The sequence below is a fragment of the Antrostomus carolinensis genome, unplaced genomic scaffold, assembly GCF_000700745.2.
Source record: "Antrostomus carolinensis isolate BGI_N321 unplaced genomic scaffold, ASM70074v2 scaffold40183, whole genome shotgun sequence".
Taxonomy (NCBI): domain Eukaryota; kingdom Metazoa; phylum Chordata; class Aves; order Caprimulgiformes; family Caprimulgidae; genus Antrostomus; species Antrostomus carolinensis.
Window position 1 is genome coordinate 1 of NW_010305206.1, and position 16018 is coordinate 16018.

A 16018-nucleotide genomic window follows, 5' to 3' on the forward strand; every position below is an offset into this window, starting at 1 on the left:
GGCCACGCTTCTCTTGATGCAGCCCAGTATAGGGTTACTGGCCGCTTGGGCTGTAAGTGCACATTACCGGCTCATGTTCAGCTTCTCGTTCACCACCACTCCCAAGTCCTTCTCTTCAGAGCTGGTCTCAAGCCACTCATTGCCCAGTTTGTATTTAGAGGCATAGGTCTTACTATAGCATTGCTTATCAAGCAAACAAGTTAATTTTAATGAATTCATACTAATGAAGATGTATAAATGTAATTTTCTCCACTGGAATACAGCAGAATAGGAATTTCTTAAGGTTTTTGGTTGTTTTTTTCTTTTAACTACTTTCTCTGGACATGTGGAGAAGAAATTGGTTTTTGTGGTAATATAGTTGAAATGTGTGCATTTGTGCACATACAAGACAGCATTTTTAACAAAATTCCCATGCTTCTCCAAATATGAATTGATATTGAAGCACTTTGGTCCTTGAGTTTTCACAAAGAAATTCTGTATTCCCTTTTGAGGTGCCGATCTTATGGGAAGAGGAAAAAAGAAACATAACCTAAGAAGAAGGTATAATGAATAATAGAATTATCCTTGCTTTCATGAAAGTAAAAAAAAAAAAAAAAATCTCTTGGAAATACTGTTTATCTTGGAAGTAGTTCACATTCATAGGAGAACCTTGTCCGAAGGATAAAATCAGACTAGCTGAAGCTGGAGGCCTGCTTCTGTGTTTTATATTAAATATCTTTTTGTAAAAAGAATAAAACCAAATTTCTCTATATAGTGTACATCAATAATAACACACTTCATTTTATTAGGTAGTCATGAGGTTTTTTTTCTTAACTGTTTTCTTCACAGTATTGGAAGTAGCAACAAAGATTTTATGGGGTTTTTTGTTGTTTGGAATAATGCTCTAAAATGTTCTTGCTGTACTGCAATCTAAAATACATGTTTATGTTTTTTTCCATTTTTGTAGGAAGAGTTATATGCAAATCCTCATTCTGTAGATATTGAATCAGAAGATTTCAACAAGCTGCCTCCAGAGATAAAACATGAGATCTTGACTGATGTGAAAGAATTCACAAAGCGAAAAAGAACATTATTTGAAGCAATGCCAGAGGTAATATTTAAAATTATTTTCAAGCCATCAGAATGAAGCTGTTGCCATTAATGCAGATGAAGGCTACATAAGATTATCACATCTGGAAAGCTTTACCCCTAGGCCTATTTAATAAGAAATGTTATGCTGAGGGGAAAAAATCCCAACAAGATAATTACTTTAACAGAGCCTTTCCTTGTGTGTATTCAGTCCTGTCTCTTGCTTTCCACCAAAAGTGGCAGAGCTAATTCAGTTTGGCATGAATGGAAAAAATCATCCCGTGTCTCCTGCCTCATCAGCATTATGCCCAAGATTTCAATTCCAAGATTGTACTACTGGTGTGGATGAACCAGGCAGCATGAGTGCAGCTTGGATTGCCGACCCTCCGGTTGTTAAGGGAAGTGGGAGCTGGGAACAGGCTTTTGTAGCTTAGGCAGATGTGTTACTGAAACCATTCAGAGAGAAATGGGGAGTCCTAGAGTGCCACCTCTACAATAGCTTTTCCAGAGCACAGTTAGATTGTAAGAGTACCATATACATCAGATCAAATGATAGCTTGTGCCCAAGTGTAAGCTAAGGACCATTATCTTAAAGCCATCCACAAGTGGATTCTGTTTTAATTGCATTGTTTTTAAGATGGGAACCAGCTCCTTTAGCCAGCTGTTTTGTTGCTCACATCGTTGTGATCCCACTATGTTTAGCCAGCATTCAGAACTACCTAAGAGTACCTGTTAGAACTGTTGTGTGCTACCAGGTTAGTGTTGCTGCTGCTTGGGAGTGTAGCAGTCAGTAAAAGACAAATGTTAACCTGCTTGAAGGAAACTCTTAAAAGGCTCTCCAGAGTGTGGTAAGTGAACTTGCTTAAGAGGTGCAGCTAGTGGCATTTTATTTAAATTGACTTGGTTGGTTGTTTTGGTTTGTTTTTGTTTTGTTCTTTTTTTTTTTTAAGGAGGCCAATGACTTTTCCCAGTACCAGCTTAGGGGTTTGCTTAAGAAAAGCAACCTCAATCGGTGCATAGAAAACGTACAAAAAGAATTGAGTCAACAGCACTCGGGTGAAATCCAAACACAATATGAAAATGAAGGTGGTTTTGTGAAAGAAGTGGAATCTAGGAGGGTAGTCTCTGAAGATACTTCTCACTATATCCTGATAAAGGGTATGTCAGGTCTTCATTTTGTAAAACCTCGTTTGGTGTGTGTAGTCTGTAGCTGTTGGTTTTAAGGAAAAACCTGAATGTTGTTCACAGGTGCATGTAGCCAATACTTTGTATGAAGTGTGCATTACTGTTAGACATAATAAACTGTGATCTGTAAACGTGTATAAAACTGATTTATTAATCTTCATATAATGACATTCATTATGTAAAATGGGGTGTTAGTGTAAAGCAGTTTTATAAAAAAAAAAATCAACAAAAAACTTTATTTCAGGTATTCAAGCAAAAGAAGCTACAAGTAGAGACTTGGAAACTACTGCAGGACCCTCATCAAAAATACTTGAATTTACTAAATCGAATAAAATCAATGAATCTCCTGCTAATGCAAAGCTAGTTGCATCTGACAAGTTGCAGACAGAGAAAGATAACAATGTGGTGACAGCACCACCCTCTCCTCGGACTTTGCTTGCTATCCAGGCAGCTATGGTAGAAAGCAACTCAGAAGAAGAACTGGGGGATGAAGATACAGGACGACTGAACATGAACCAGTCTGTAGCAGAGGAAGGCAGTGTGTCTCCAAGAACGCTACAGGCAATTCAGCAAGCTCTGAGTGATGATAATAAAAGTGAGGAAGCTGCTACTGTTAGAACCGATGGAGTGCTACCAGAAAGATCAGCAGTGAAGGATTTTCTGCTTAGTAGCTCAGATGAGGAAGATCAGATTCCTGAAGTTAGTGAGGGAAAAAAAATACCTACATTGACAATTAAGTCATCAAAACAATTGATTATGCAAGACACTGAATTTGAACAAAAGAACCAGGAATTGGAAAAAAATCATATTACACCCAAGGACACCAGTATATCCAGAGCTGAAAACTATTCTTGTATTGACAATAATAGAAAAGGCAAAGAAGATCTAGGCAAAGAAGAAACTGGTTCCAAAATGGACTTAAATTCTTTGGGAGATAAGGATTTAAACTCGTGCACACAGAAGCCAAGCTGTTCCCCCATGCAAAGTAGCATAGGGGCTTTGATTCATGCTGAAACAACAGACCTTTCTAAAAATGAGGAAAACTTGAAAATTTCTGAAAATACAGAGGAAGTAATTTTGCAAACAGAAGAGAATGTGTCTGAGGGACAAAAGGATATTAGACTTTTTCCAGAAACAGAAGGTCCTGAGGAGGAAAGAGAAGGGATATCACAGTCTGAAGACAGTGATTCTGATGGTATGTGCTTTTGAATTGTGTAAAAAGAAAATAGGACCTTATTGTATTTGTAGTCAGTTGAAGTTAAGCTCTTTTCCTAGTAAGAAATGTTTTAGAATGCATCTACTCCTACATATGGGGGAGGTGGGAAGAAAATCTGAGCTATGTTTTTCCCCTTGGTGTTATGTTTTGTCATTGAAACCTGACTATAGAGTATGGAGACGCAGGAAAGCCTGCTGTTCTGTACACTGAACTTGCTTAACTGGTGTATTAATGGTCAACCCCTTGGTTTCTGTAGTTTCCCAATTCTTACATCTGTTTACTGCATGTAGTGAAAAAAAAAATCACTGCCCAAATTAAAACCACATTTAAATACTGATTTTTAAACAGGCAGCAAAATGTTGAAATCTTTGTTTTCCTTTAATAGGAAGCTTTATCGAAGTGGATACTGAAATCAGTAATGATGCTGAGTTTTCTACAAAATATGATGAAAGGCTGGGTGATGAAACAGCACTTCCAGAAGTGGAGGTGGACAGACATGATACTGTCACACAGGACTTGCTGAAGGAGTCTGATGAATTGCAGTTGGCAAACAATCAGAATGTTGAAAGAGAAGATGATGGTAAAGACGCAGAGAATGAGTGGCAAGACATCAGTTTGGTAACTCCTTGTTACTTGTTTTAAGCTAGTAATGAAGTGCCTTGTCCTCAAGTAGTTTTTAAGGAAAACCACTGGACAGCTTCTTAGTGTTTCATTGCTTTCTCATATGTTTCTAATTCCGTGGGAATGGATTTTTCTTTAAAGATGTAAGTTAATCACAATGTCTTTGAAATCAGAGGGGAACTGTAAGAGTTTAGCACTCTGATGAATAGACCTATCTCTGGTCTTACAATTTACTGCATTAGAGAAGCTATGACAATTTCCAAGCCTGATTTAATGGAGCATATACTACTAGAATAATTATAGTTGGATACTTAGGTATACTTAGTTCAGGAAAGCACTACATTCTTGAAATTATTAAAATCTTGTTTTATTTTTCAGGAAGAACTGGAAGAATTAGAAAAGGACCTTTCTGCTGAGCAGAATGTGCTTCAGGCTCAAAAACAGCAGCAGGAACGCATTGCTGCTTCTGTAACAGGACAGATGTTCTTTGAAAGCCAGGTAGTATTTGGTGAATCATTTTGATTTGATACAGTATTATATAGTCTTCTCGCTCCACCCCAGTCAGACATTTCCTCAAAAGCTATTAGTAATTTTGCTTAATTACAGGTCACCTTTTTTCTTCTTGAGAGCTTGTTTTCTTCAGTCTGCTTGATTTAAAATATTGAAAGTATAGAGAGAATCTGGGATTCCGACAGTTTTCAAAAACTGTTACAACATTATAAAATAATAATAAAACTATGAATAAAAAAAATTAAGCACCAACTTTTAAAGGTTGGGCCAGTTTGATCTTTCCTTCTTACTGTGAAAGATGCAAATTGAATAAAAAGATACTAGGAAATGATATTCAGCAGTATGGAATTGATCTAATCTGGATGTTAGGTAAATTGTGATTTCTCCTAGGGATTAAAAGATAAAGACTTAAAAGAAGCCTGTATGGAACCTAGGTTGGTGTCCTGGGTAATTGATTTTGAGTGATCTCACCAGTAGCACCTGCATAAGCCTGTAACTTCTGGTTCAGTATCAGCATTTAAAGGTTAATGCAGTCTGGTGCAAGGACTACTTGCAATACAATATGTTGGGGTTAACATATCTGTAATATAGTAGACTAGTGATGGTATCTATGATGTAATAAACTTGTACTAATAAATTAATTCTGAGAAATATAGAAATGCTTTTATTTTCTTTGCATAAAAGGGATAATTTGGGTAGTCTTAAAACAACTGAAATGTTTATTTCCTTTTTAAATATTTGCTCATAAGTGTTTCTTCACATGATTTTTTTTAAAGGCCAGTAGATTGTGCTTTTGTAATATCAGGCGCTTACATAATGGAGATACACCATTATACTTGCAGGTCTTTTGACCTTGTGCTCTTGCTTTTTATTACAGTAACGTGTTTCTTCACATGATTTTTTTAAAGGCCTGTAGATTGTGCTTTTGTAATATTAGATGCTTATATAATGGAGATACACCATTATACTTGCAAGTCTTCTGACCTTGTGCTCTTGCTTTTTATTACAGTAAAAGTTTTAAGTCTTGAGACTGACTTTGTCAGGGCACAAAAAACAGCTGCAGTGAAACAGTGGAAAAAAAAAAAGTGTGTATGTGTGCATGTATATGTGTACATATCAAATATGTATATATAAAATACATTTAGCACCTTAGCTTTTGCAGTGCTAAGCTAGGGAGCAGGAGAGTAAATGGAAAACATAATTTCTAGAGATGATGTAATCTGGAATTGTGTAACTAACAGAAGCCTGTAAACTTAGTGTGTGTGTTTTAACTGAGGTTAAATAATGTATTCTGTAAAAGCAAATTGTGTAAAAGGCATCAAAATAACATGTGTTTCAAAACTCCATTCAAAGGATAGATTAGTCTGCCCACGGTTTCCTGCTTGATGTGTTTCTCATATGCTTTCGTACTTGGAGCTAAGGTGATGACTGATATTTTTTAACCTGCATCTTTCTTTCCTGGAGCCCACATAATTGTAAGGGATGGACTTTTCTCCATGTTATGGAAAGGACAATACTTAAGTATGCTGGTGTAATTAAGATAGCAGATTCTCAAACTGTGTAGTAGTAGTGTGATGAAGTAGTGCTTGACTTCTGTGGCACTATCTACGTGAGATGAGTGAGTGTGAATCTTGCAGTTCTGAGTCAAGCAGGAGTATAGAGAAGTTAATTTTTCAGGTGTAATACAAAGTGATTTCTCTCTGTCCTACAGGAGCTTCTCCGTCTGTTTGGCATTCCGTATATCGAAGCTCCGATGGAGGCGGAGGCACAGTGTGCCCTGTTGGACCTCACTGATCAGACTTCTGGGACAATCACTGACGACAGCGATGTTTGGTTGTTTGGCGCACGACATGTTTATAAAAATTTCTTCAGTCAAAACAAATATGTGGAATATTATCAGTGTGTTGATTTTCAGAACCAGCTAGGTAAGCCTCAGGGATTGATTTGTTAGATACATGGCAGCACTGTCTTGTTAAAGACTGTATCTTTTTGAAGTGTTATTTCCTACAGAATTTTGTGTATCTGTTGCTACAATGCCTGTTCTTTGGAAAGTCTAAAGACGTTCAGTTGGGTGGTTGTTTTTACTGCCAGATGACCCATCTGAATTTGCAGACACCTGCATTTAATACACTGAGTTAGTGTGATGATCATCAAGGCTGGAAGTATGAACTACAGTACCAGTTTCTGCGTAAATGTCAGCGTGACTTTTCTGATATGATGGGAAAATTATATTCTGATGTCATCAAATTTGCAGTCTTCTGGAAATGGATGTTAATTTTGGACATGCTGACACATAATGTATTAGAAGAGGATCCAGCATACATATATGCTCTGTAAAATGTTTTTAATTTAGTTAATACTGACAGCTTTTTATTTTTTCAGATTGCTCTTGTACAAGTCTAATGAAATTGTTGCTAATCATATTGAACTACTAAGCTTCAGTCTCACATAGTGTATTAAGGAAAATATGAGCCACTTTTAGCATTTTCTTGTGCCATGTTTAAGCAGAACTGTGTTAAGATGAGTTTTGACATTTTCAAAGTTGAGAGAGGTTATAGACTTGGAAATAATATTTTAATGTCTTCAGCGTGTAAAATTTCACCACATTTTTATGTGGTGAAAAAGATGTCTTTAGTTTCTTCTTTCAGCAAATAGGATGAAATACTTTTTCCCCTACTTATACCTACTTAGGTATGCTACTGGAAAGGCTTGCTTGGAAAGGATTGCTGTAAAAGCACATGTGTGATTTTTAGCTAGTTTTTAGCTGTTATTAATTTAATAAACCAGAGCTTTTATTTATTGGGGAAAAATAGTCACCACTGGTCTTCATGTTGCATTCCTCTGCCATGTTGTATTTCTACTGCTTTTCCATGCATTGCAAAACTCTTCTCTCGACAGTTGGTGGATATCCAGACTAGCATGCTGATGGTCTTGCTTTGTGTGCTTAGACACACATCCCTTCTTTTCTTCACTGATTTTTTTTATTATTATTTTTTAAATCTAAACTCCTGAGGCTAGTCACTGAAAAATCAGTCTGGTCGCCCCAGATCTTGCAGCGTATCAAGTTGAAGTGGCCAGCAGAGTTCTTTCTAGCTGTCTCACAGGCTCTTTTTGTCCACTTAGTAACTGCACTAGCACAGAGCAAATGGCTTCCAGTTTGGGAACATTTTTAAGAAGCGGAGGCATTGATATTATGGACTAGAATTCAAAATTGAGGACTTGAATGTTTTTATTTCTGATTCAGGAGTTATTAAATTCAGGTCAGCATTAGATGAGAAAAAGGACAGTAACTGGAGAAATATATGTAAAATAATATATCTTAGCTTTTAGAAATCCACAATTTCCCAATGGTCTTTATGTTGTAATGTTTTAATTTTGGCAAGATGTATTTGCCAGTTTAGGACTATTGGTGCTTGAGCTAGCAGTAGAATATTGACACTGCTCCAGAATACAATGTACCAAATTCTGATGTTGAATTAAATGTAATTTTACAGAGTTAATGCCTTTGTGTACCTTTTGGTTTTTGCCTTTCAGATAATATATTATTTTTTTAAATTGTAAAAGAACAGATGCTGAATCCACTGGTTTTATTTGGTTCATGCACTTTCTTTTCCAGGGTTGGATCGAAACAAGCTAATTAATTTGGCATACTTGCTTGGCAGTGACTACACTGAGGGCATCCCAAATGTTGGCTTTGTAACAGCGATGGAGATTTTGAATGAATTTCCTGGGCATGGATTGGAACCTCTCTTAAAATTTGCGTATGCTTTGTCATGTTTTGGTTTTTTGTCTTTCCATAATATGAATATTAGTGAGTGTACTTTTCTGCTGCTTAAGCATACAATAAAACACATGACCATCATTAAGGAGACTGAGTTAACTGTAAAATATGTGACTCCAATATATCACTATTTGAAATGGCAAGTAAATATGATGACATGTTGATACAGCAATTCCAGTGAGACTATTGAAGACAATAGAGCAGGTGTAGAACTGTGCAACTGCTTCTTGAGTTCCTTGCAGCGTTGGATCCCTAGTGGAGTGGAGGTTGTTTCTCCCTGAGTTTGTGAGAAGGTGCTGTAGCTTGATCGTAGAGAAAAAAAGACTTGATGACTTGATGAGTGAGGAATGGATGACCTGGAAAGAGACAGACAGGTAGGCTGTGGGAAAGAACAAGATTTGAAGAGGGCCAAGTCAGTTGTATTTACAACAGCAGGAGTTTTTTTGTTTGTTTTTTTGGGGTTTTTGTGTGTACCAAAAGCCCTGCAAAAATGATCGTTACATGTGGAACGTTCTTCCCAAGTGAGGCTGAATTTAGGGCTTCTGTTTGGCAGCTTATGGGGAATCCAGGTGATGTTTGCTACCATGACTTACAATGGCTGCATTTACTGTACATGTTTTGTCTTTTCTACTTTCAGATTATATGGCCCTTTGTCCATTTTTATTTGGAAATTTCCTACCTCATCTCATGTAGTAACTGAAGTAGGGAGACTAAGGCTATTGGAACTAGCATGGTGGCTCTTTATATTCCAAATTATATTTTATGGAGGCAAATGATTGCTTTCCTCTGTTTTTCAGTGAGTGGTGGAATGAGGCTCAGAAGAATAAGAAATTGAGACCTAACCCACACGATACCAAGGTCAAGAAGAAGCTCCGGGAGCTGCAGCTTTCTGCAGGTTTCCCAAATCCAGCAGTGGCAGAAGCATACCTGAAGCCTGTGGTGGATGAGACAAGGGGTTCGTTCACCTGGGGGAAGCCTGATGTAGAGCAGATCAGAGAATATCCTTTCACTGTAGTTAGCTAAAAGTACTCAGATGAAAGTTCAAAAGGCTTGTTAGTGAGTCAGTAACAGAGTGTCAAATTCTTAACATCTCATTGGTATGAGGGGCCTCCAGCACTGCCTGCATGCACTCTCCTATAATGATCTCAGCTCTGGAATGGAAGGGAATGCAGGTATGCATGTGTGGCACTCGGGGCTGCTCTGCCTTCCTCAGAGAGTGGGCCGCTTCTCTTTGCGTGCAAAGAGAGTCTCATAACTGGACTGGCTGTTTTGATGTGATGTTATGCTTCAGTAACTGTGCTGTGCTTCTTTCTAGACTTAAAGTGGGATTGTTTGCACACTCCTGGTATGTTTCCCGTCTTTCACAAATAAGTTTCAAAACGTGGTCAGCAGTGATAATTCAGTCTACACTTTATCCCTGGTTATTCACTGCATTTCTTGCAATAATGTCTATTTCTTGCATCCATTGCAGCTTGAGCTGCAGTGAATTGTTGAAAAGCAGATGGCAATGGATGCAGATCTAACAGTATTTTAAACAGTAAATGAAACTTCCAGTGTGTACAAGTGTGAAAGTAAGGTTTACTTACAGGTATTTTGTCTTGTGGCAGTACCATACAGCCAAAATGAGTTCTGTCCTCACCAAGACATGCTTTTGGAAACGTTGATATTAGAGAAAAAGTTCTGTATCTAATAGAGATGTAACAATGTGATTAAGATATGTAGTGTAATACTGAAACCATCTGCATAAGTGAGCTGTAATAACTTAGAGTATTTTCTCTGGGTTTGTGGTAGAAAGAGCTTTGAAGTAGAGTAACTTTCCTCTAGACATTGTTTTTTGAGGAATTTTCATTTTTTGTGTTTACAAAATACTAGTAATTGCCATTTTGTGAAGTTCCTTAACTTTCTACACATTCTGTCAGAATCACTTTGGCTGGTCTAGGACAAAGATAGATGAAATTCTTTTGCCTGTGATAAAACAGCTGAACTTGCAGCAGGTAAAGTATAAAACTATACATAGTTTAAGGGTAACTGGAAAATTTTAAGAGAAGCATTTAAAAATGAACAGCAAAGCTTTAATCTAAAATGCATTTATCAGAAACTGGAATTTGGCTATAGGGGTTTTTTAATATTAATATATATATTTGAAAGTAATTAAATTTCTCTAGACTTCATTTCTGTATGATTTAGGTGTGCTGCATAATTCCCATTGTTGGTTTAAAATTTTGTTATCTATCAGGCACCTATCTCAAGTCCAGGTTGCTCTTTGTTCTAGATGCAGCTGAAACTACAGGAACCTCAAGCACCTTTAGTACTTTTAAAAGACAGTGTGCTGGCTCTAAAAATGTTTTAAAAAATGCCCCGAGATTTGGGTGAAGTGAGACTGACCATTGGGTACCATCCATATCCTCTGAGGAGGAGTGCAGACTGAACTGTTGAGCAAGTGCCCATTAATAATATTACTCTAATTTCCAAATAAATGTTCTGTCAACTTTAATAAAAGTGAGTAGTGGTACATGCTGTGATAGTGTGGAAGTCAGTTATAAAACTCATCACCTGAGGTCAGATTCTTTTCTGCTTTTGCCATAAGCAAGATAGATATGTAGTCTAAACCAGTGTTCTAGGTTCTTTCTATCACTCAAGGGAGTGAAAGGTACCAAAACCGGTAGTTAAATCCAAATACTTGCAGGTTGACTAGAAGATTCTTTGGAGGTGTCTGTCTCTCTTAGACAATGTTAGGGAGAAGATAGAGGACTGGCTTAGTCTATACAGTAAGCCTGGCCGTGGTTAAATAACACAGATCCATTGTGTGTGACTGCTGCTGGTTCTATGCTTAAATCTTTATACTGTAGCAGCATGTGTTACAATGAACTTAAATGAAGTAACTGCATTTTATTACACTGGCATATGCAAATACAAAGTGCACTTACAATATTTGCTTAGTAAACATTCTGTTGTTTAAACAGCTTGAAGCTAAGGATGCGTTTGTAAGGACATACTTAAGAGCACTACTACAGAGATTCTCTCTATTAAGGTTGCAAATAGCAACATATGTCTAATCATCAGTAGCACAGTGCTTATAAAATTTCACTGGAGTTTGCTTATTTAGTTTCTGTCAAGGTTCTTGTTGCATAATTTATGATAAAGTATAGGTATTACTAGAATAATGCATCTTATTGTTCACATCTATTTGCATGCATATTAAATTAAGTAGTCCTTTGTCCTGCTTTAATTTGGGATGCTTTATAGTATAGCTGAGATAACAACTGAATTCCCATCACAAAAACATCCAAAGGCATTTCTCTGTTTTATTTTTTATAGACTCAGCTTCGAATTGATTCATTCTTCAGACTTGCACAGCATGAAAAACTAGCTATTAAAAGTCAGAGACTGCGCAGAGCTGTGGCTTCTCTGAAGAGAAAGGAAAAAGAAGCAGCTGATGAAATTCAGGAGGCAGCTGGTGTTATGGAGAGGGAATGTAAACAGCATGAGGAAGGGAAAGGGGAAGGTACTGCAGGCTGTGGAAATCATCATGCTATGGCAACAAAAACCCAAGGTGGAAAGAGAAGAAAACATTCAGATTCCAGAAAAGAACATTTATATGGAGGTGGTTTTATTGGGAATTTGCATCTTTCAGAAACTTCTAGTGACTCCTCAGTAGAAGAATTGGAAAGCAGAGATTTAGGCAGGAGCAAAAAGAGGAAAAATGTCTCTGCACTGGAGACAGCAGACCATAAAGAGAGAAAGGGGTGCAGTAGCTCAAGTGGTGAGGATGAAGAACTGGAAGGTGTAGTCATGGTGACTGCCAAACCTGTGTTTGAGGGCAGAAAAAGGAAATCACAGAATAAGAAAGGAATAAAAAAGAAAAAGTCTTAAAAAAAAAAAACCCTGTAAAAAAGAGGGACTGTATGCATGTGGTTTTTTAAGACTTAAGCTTTGTAAATATTGTAATGAATTTTTGATAAATAATAAAATAACCCTATTTGTCATGTATTTTGTGTCTAGAATGTAAATAGGAGGGATTCTAAATGATGGAAAAAAAAATATTAGCACGTTTATTCGTAAAGATCTAGATTTGGCTTCATATAAGTTTTCTGTTTTGAGATTTTAAAATTGAGCCAAAATGTGATGCCCATTCATTTGCATTCTGAGGTGAGATAGCTGTTAAACGTCACACACAACCTGTTGCTTCCTTAACTGAAAACTTAACTGAAATTTTGAAAGCAACTTGGAATATTTCTAGTTGCTGAGTTAGAAAATCAGCTCAATTAGTATTGTTTTCCTTATTCCCTTCATTATGCCAATCTCAAAAGTTTTGTGCTCAAAGTAGTGTTGCTTGTCGAACCATTCAAGAGGCAGTGTAAGCCCTCACAAAATCTCACAGAAAACCACACAGTAGAGTAAGTCCTTATATAATCTGAGTTGCTGTAATTTTTTGTTCTGAATGTAAATGTCGTGTTCCTCGATGTGGAGTTACATGACTGTGTCCAAAGATGGAATTTGACTGCAAGAGTGATGTTCGGAGGTGCCCGCTGGTTGCAGCACGTATCGGATTAATTTGTGAGAGAAACAATGTGTTGGGCTCAGACTTCCCCCTCCCCACACCTCACCTGTCTCTCTGAGCGATTATAGAATTTATTTGTAGCTCCTGCAGATTAAGAAGGGAAAGCACTGAATGCTGCTGGTCATACTTGTGGTTTTATGTTACATTTTAGTCCTCCTCCTTGCTTATTTTGTCTTCTCATTTAATGTTTCTACTTAAGTTCTCATTGATTCATTGTTTGAGTGTTCAAGTCCATACAATTAAGTTTCATATGAAACATTAGCCTCCCCTAAAAGGATGAAGGACTGAGGTGAAATGTGTAGGATTTGGCCCTTATAGATGTGGAGAGCCTAAAACTAAATGCACAGTGTTTACTGGGCAAAAAACTATCCCTTTTGATATAACTTTTGTAAAATATTATCATATTTTAAGAAAATTCTCAACTGGACAGCCTGTTTAGAGCAGTGTTTTCTGAACCACTCGTGAGTATCACTGAATTTTGCTTTAAAACTGCAGATTGGGTCTCAGTGATTTGTTTGATAGTTTCTAAATGCAGAACACCTATTAATTCCTTCTGCCAAGTACGCTAAAGTACAGAGACCTTGGGTTCTGTATAGTATTCTTACACAATATTTTATTGTTTTTCAGTAACACCTACAAACTACATTTGAGGTTGGAGTCCAGTTTTACTAAAAATTGGGTAAGGGAAGAGGCAGTTCCTGACCTGAATTGATGACGGTCTAAATAAGAGAAGTCTTAAGAGATACCTGTATTTGCTCCCATGGCAGGAAGCGTTGGCGGTCTGTTGAGCGAATGTGCATCTTTTGCAGACAAAAGGGTGGTGGTATGCATATGTGACACGGTGACAGCTGTCTCATGGGGTAGAAGTGAGCTAGGATTTTGGGAGTTGTGCGCCATGTTACAGTTCTGCATTCCAACATGAGTATGAGTTTACAGACCCCTGCCACAAATGTGCCTTTGTGAGTTACCCTCTGTGCTTGGAAGACCCCTTTGACTCTGAAGAATTATATTTAACTCCCTGGTTACTTTTTAGTAACAGTGAGTGGTTACTAACACTGTGCCACTAACTACTTTTTGTAAAAAAAAAATATTCCAAAGTTCATTAGTTTATTTGTTGGAGCTCCCTCAACGGGGTGCCCACTGCTGTTACGAAATCCACTCCCTTACGTAAGCGACAGGGTGTGTGGCGCCCGCTTTGTGTTGGAGCTGCAGCTGTCGGGAGTTATTATTGCTTCTGGTGTGGGGATGTTGGCGACGCGTGACACGCGCTTCAGAGCACGCTTCTGCCTGGGGCCGCCTGGGAGGGCAGCGACCGGGCAGATAAGGACTTTTCTGTTGGAGTACCATCTGTGGAAAGCTGCAAGAGATTCAGGTAATGTTGACGGAAACACAGTGGATGCCGGTGATATTTCACCTGTCTGTGTCTTTTACTCTGAATTTCTTTATATCATTTACTTTACAGGGCATAACTCAGCAGCTGAGCTGTTCTGCACTGTTTAGTTGCTTGTAGTACTCCTGAATTCGTATGTTAAAGTCAGACAGGTTGTTGTGTGGTTGAGTGTACCTCAAAGAATGTTTTCAGAAGGAAAAAAATATGTAGAGGACCATAAAATACCTTTCAGAGTGATTTTGTAATGCAACATTGCTTGTCCTTCAGAATGGAAAGGGACCGTTTATTAACCTGTTATTTTTATCTTCTAATGGGAAGAAAATTTGTCTTTTTTATACTTCTGAGGTAGATGATGAGCTGATGGATGTGTGTAGCATTTACTGCTTTGTGTCCCAGTTGTTTCTAATGCTGCTTGTTATTCTGAAGATTCATGCAAAGACTCTGAATCCCATTGAATCTCTCTTCTGTTCAGCATGTAATGAAGTTACTATTGCCAAGTCCGTAGATAGACATAAACAGAATAGCAATGTTTCTCTTCTGCAAGTTGCAGTGGTGTGTAGGAACCCCCTAAGTTATTTTTCACCTTCAAATAGTTTAATGGCTGCTGGCATTGTGGTGATGAGGGGAAACATTAAACCTGTATGCTTTTTGCAGGGTGGAATCAAGAGAGTGTGGTGTATCCTTTCTAACAAGACAGCACCGTTTGATACTGTCCTCTTTCATCTGAAGCCTTAAAAGGAAATCCTGCCTAAGGCTTTGCACTGTGAGGAAGTTTTCTCAAGATTCAGCATATGTTTTTACTTTGATTTTTTTTTTTTTTTTTTAAACTAGATAGAGATGTTCCTTCACCCATTGCCTTATTTAATTGCATCCCTATTGGATGTTTAAACATCCATATTATTATTTGTTTGCTGCCTGTAGCCATTCCTGTAAAAATCAGTCAGATTTCTGTATAACAGTGCAAGAGCTTTAAAAAATTCAGAGCACTGGTTTACTTTTTTTTTTTTTTCTCTGTGAGCTCAATGGTTTTCTGATTGTAAATTTTATTGCCCTCTGTCATCCTTTTTCTATTACTTTTTTCTTCTGAGTCTGCATGTTCTGTGTCTGTTTATATGGGCACATACACAATCTGTTCTGCATGTTGTCTATAGATCCTGCTTCTTATTCTCATGTGCAACTTTTACTAATAGGTTGTTTCCTTCCCTCTCAAGCCAATTAATTCAAACAAGATTAGATCCTTTTGGTGCAATTTTTCTTCCAGGCATTTGTTGTTACCTTTCCTTTCAATTGTTTATGAGCATACCAGCTCTGATTTGAATTGATTCTAATTTTAAAATTTCATAAAATAGTTTCAAACATTTGTCAAAGCTTTTTTTAATCTAATTGCTTTTTCCCCTCTTTGAGACTGGAACAGTTGAACTAGTTTGCTGCTTCTAGTTCTTTTATGCTTTGAATATTGATATTTATGTGTCTGCATGTTTTCATTATCAATAGAAGTAAATTATATGATAATACATGTAAAAATAATTTTAATTTTTTGTGAAGTGTTATGTGGGGAAAAATAGGGTCATTTTATTCAGGTAAGCTTGTATTTCTCTGTCTCAGGTTTTGTGGCATAGTATGGATTTGACATCACAACATAATCTACAAAATGAACTGATAAGAGAATTGGAAAGACAAGAAGGT

At 37.2% G+C, this 16018-nt stretch overlaps 1 protein-coding gene across 1 annotated transcript; it reads left to right on the forward strand.

The window, feature by feature from the left end:
• Positions 1–946: 946 nt before the first annotated feature.
• Positions 947–12254, forward strand: ERCC5 (ERCC excision repair 5, endonuclease; the record flags this gene model as incomplete). The annotated part of the gene is made up of 10 exons (XM_010164716.1): positions 947–1090; positions 2019–2226; positions 2498–3448; positions 3855–4087; positions 4469–4588; positions 6312–6525; positions 8217–8361; positions 9179–9379; positions 10291–10375; positions 11700–12254. Coding segments are annotated over 10 exons (2856 nt in total), but the record flags the coding sequence as incomplete, so codon positions are not given.
• Positions 12255–16018: the final 3764 nt, after the last annotated feature.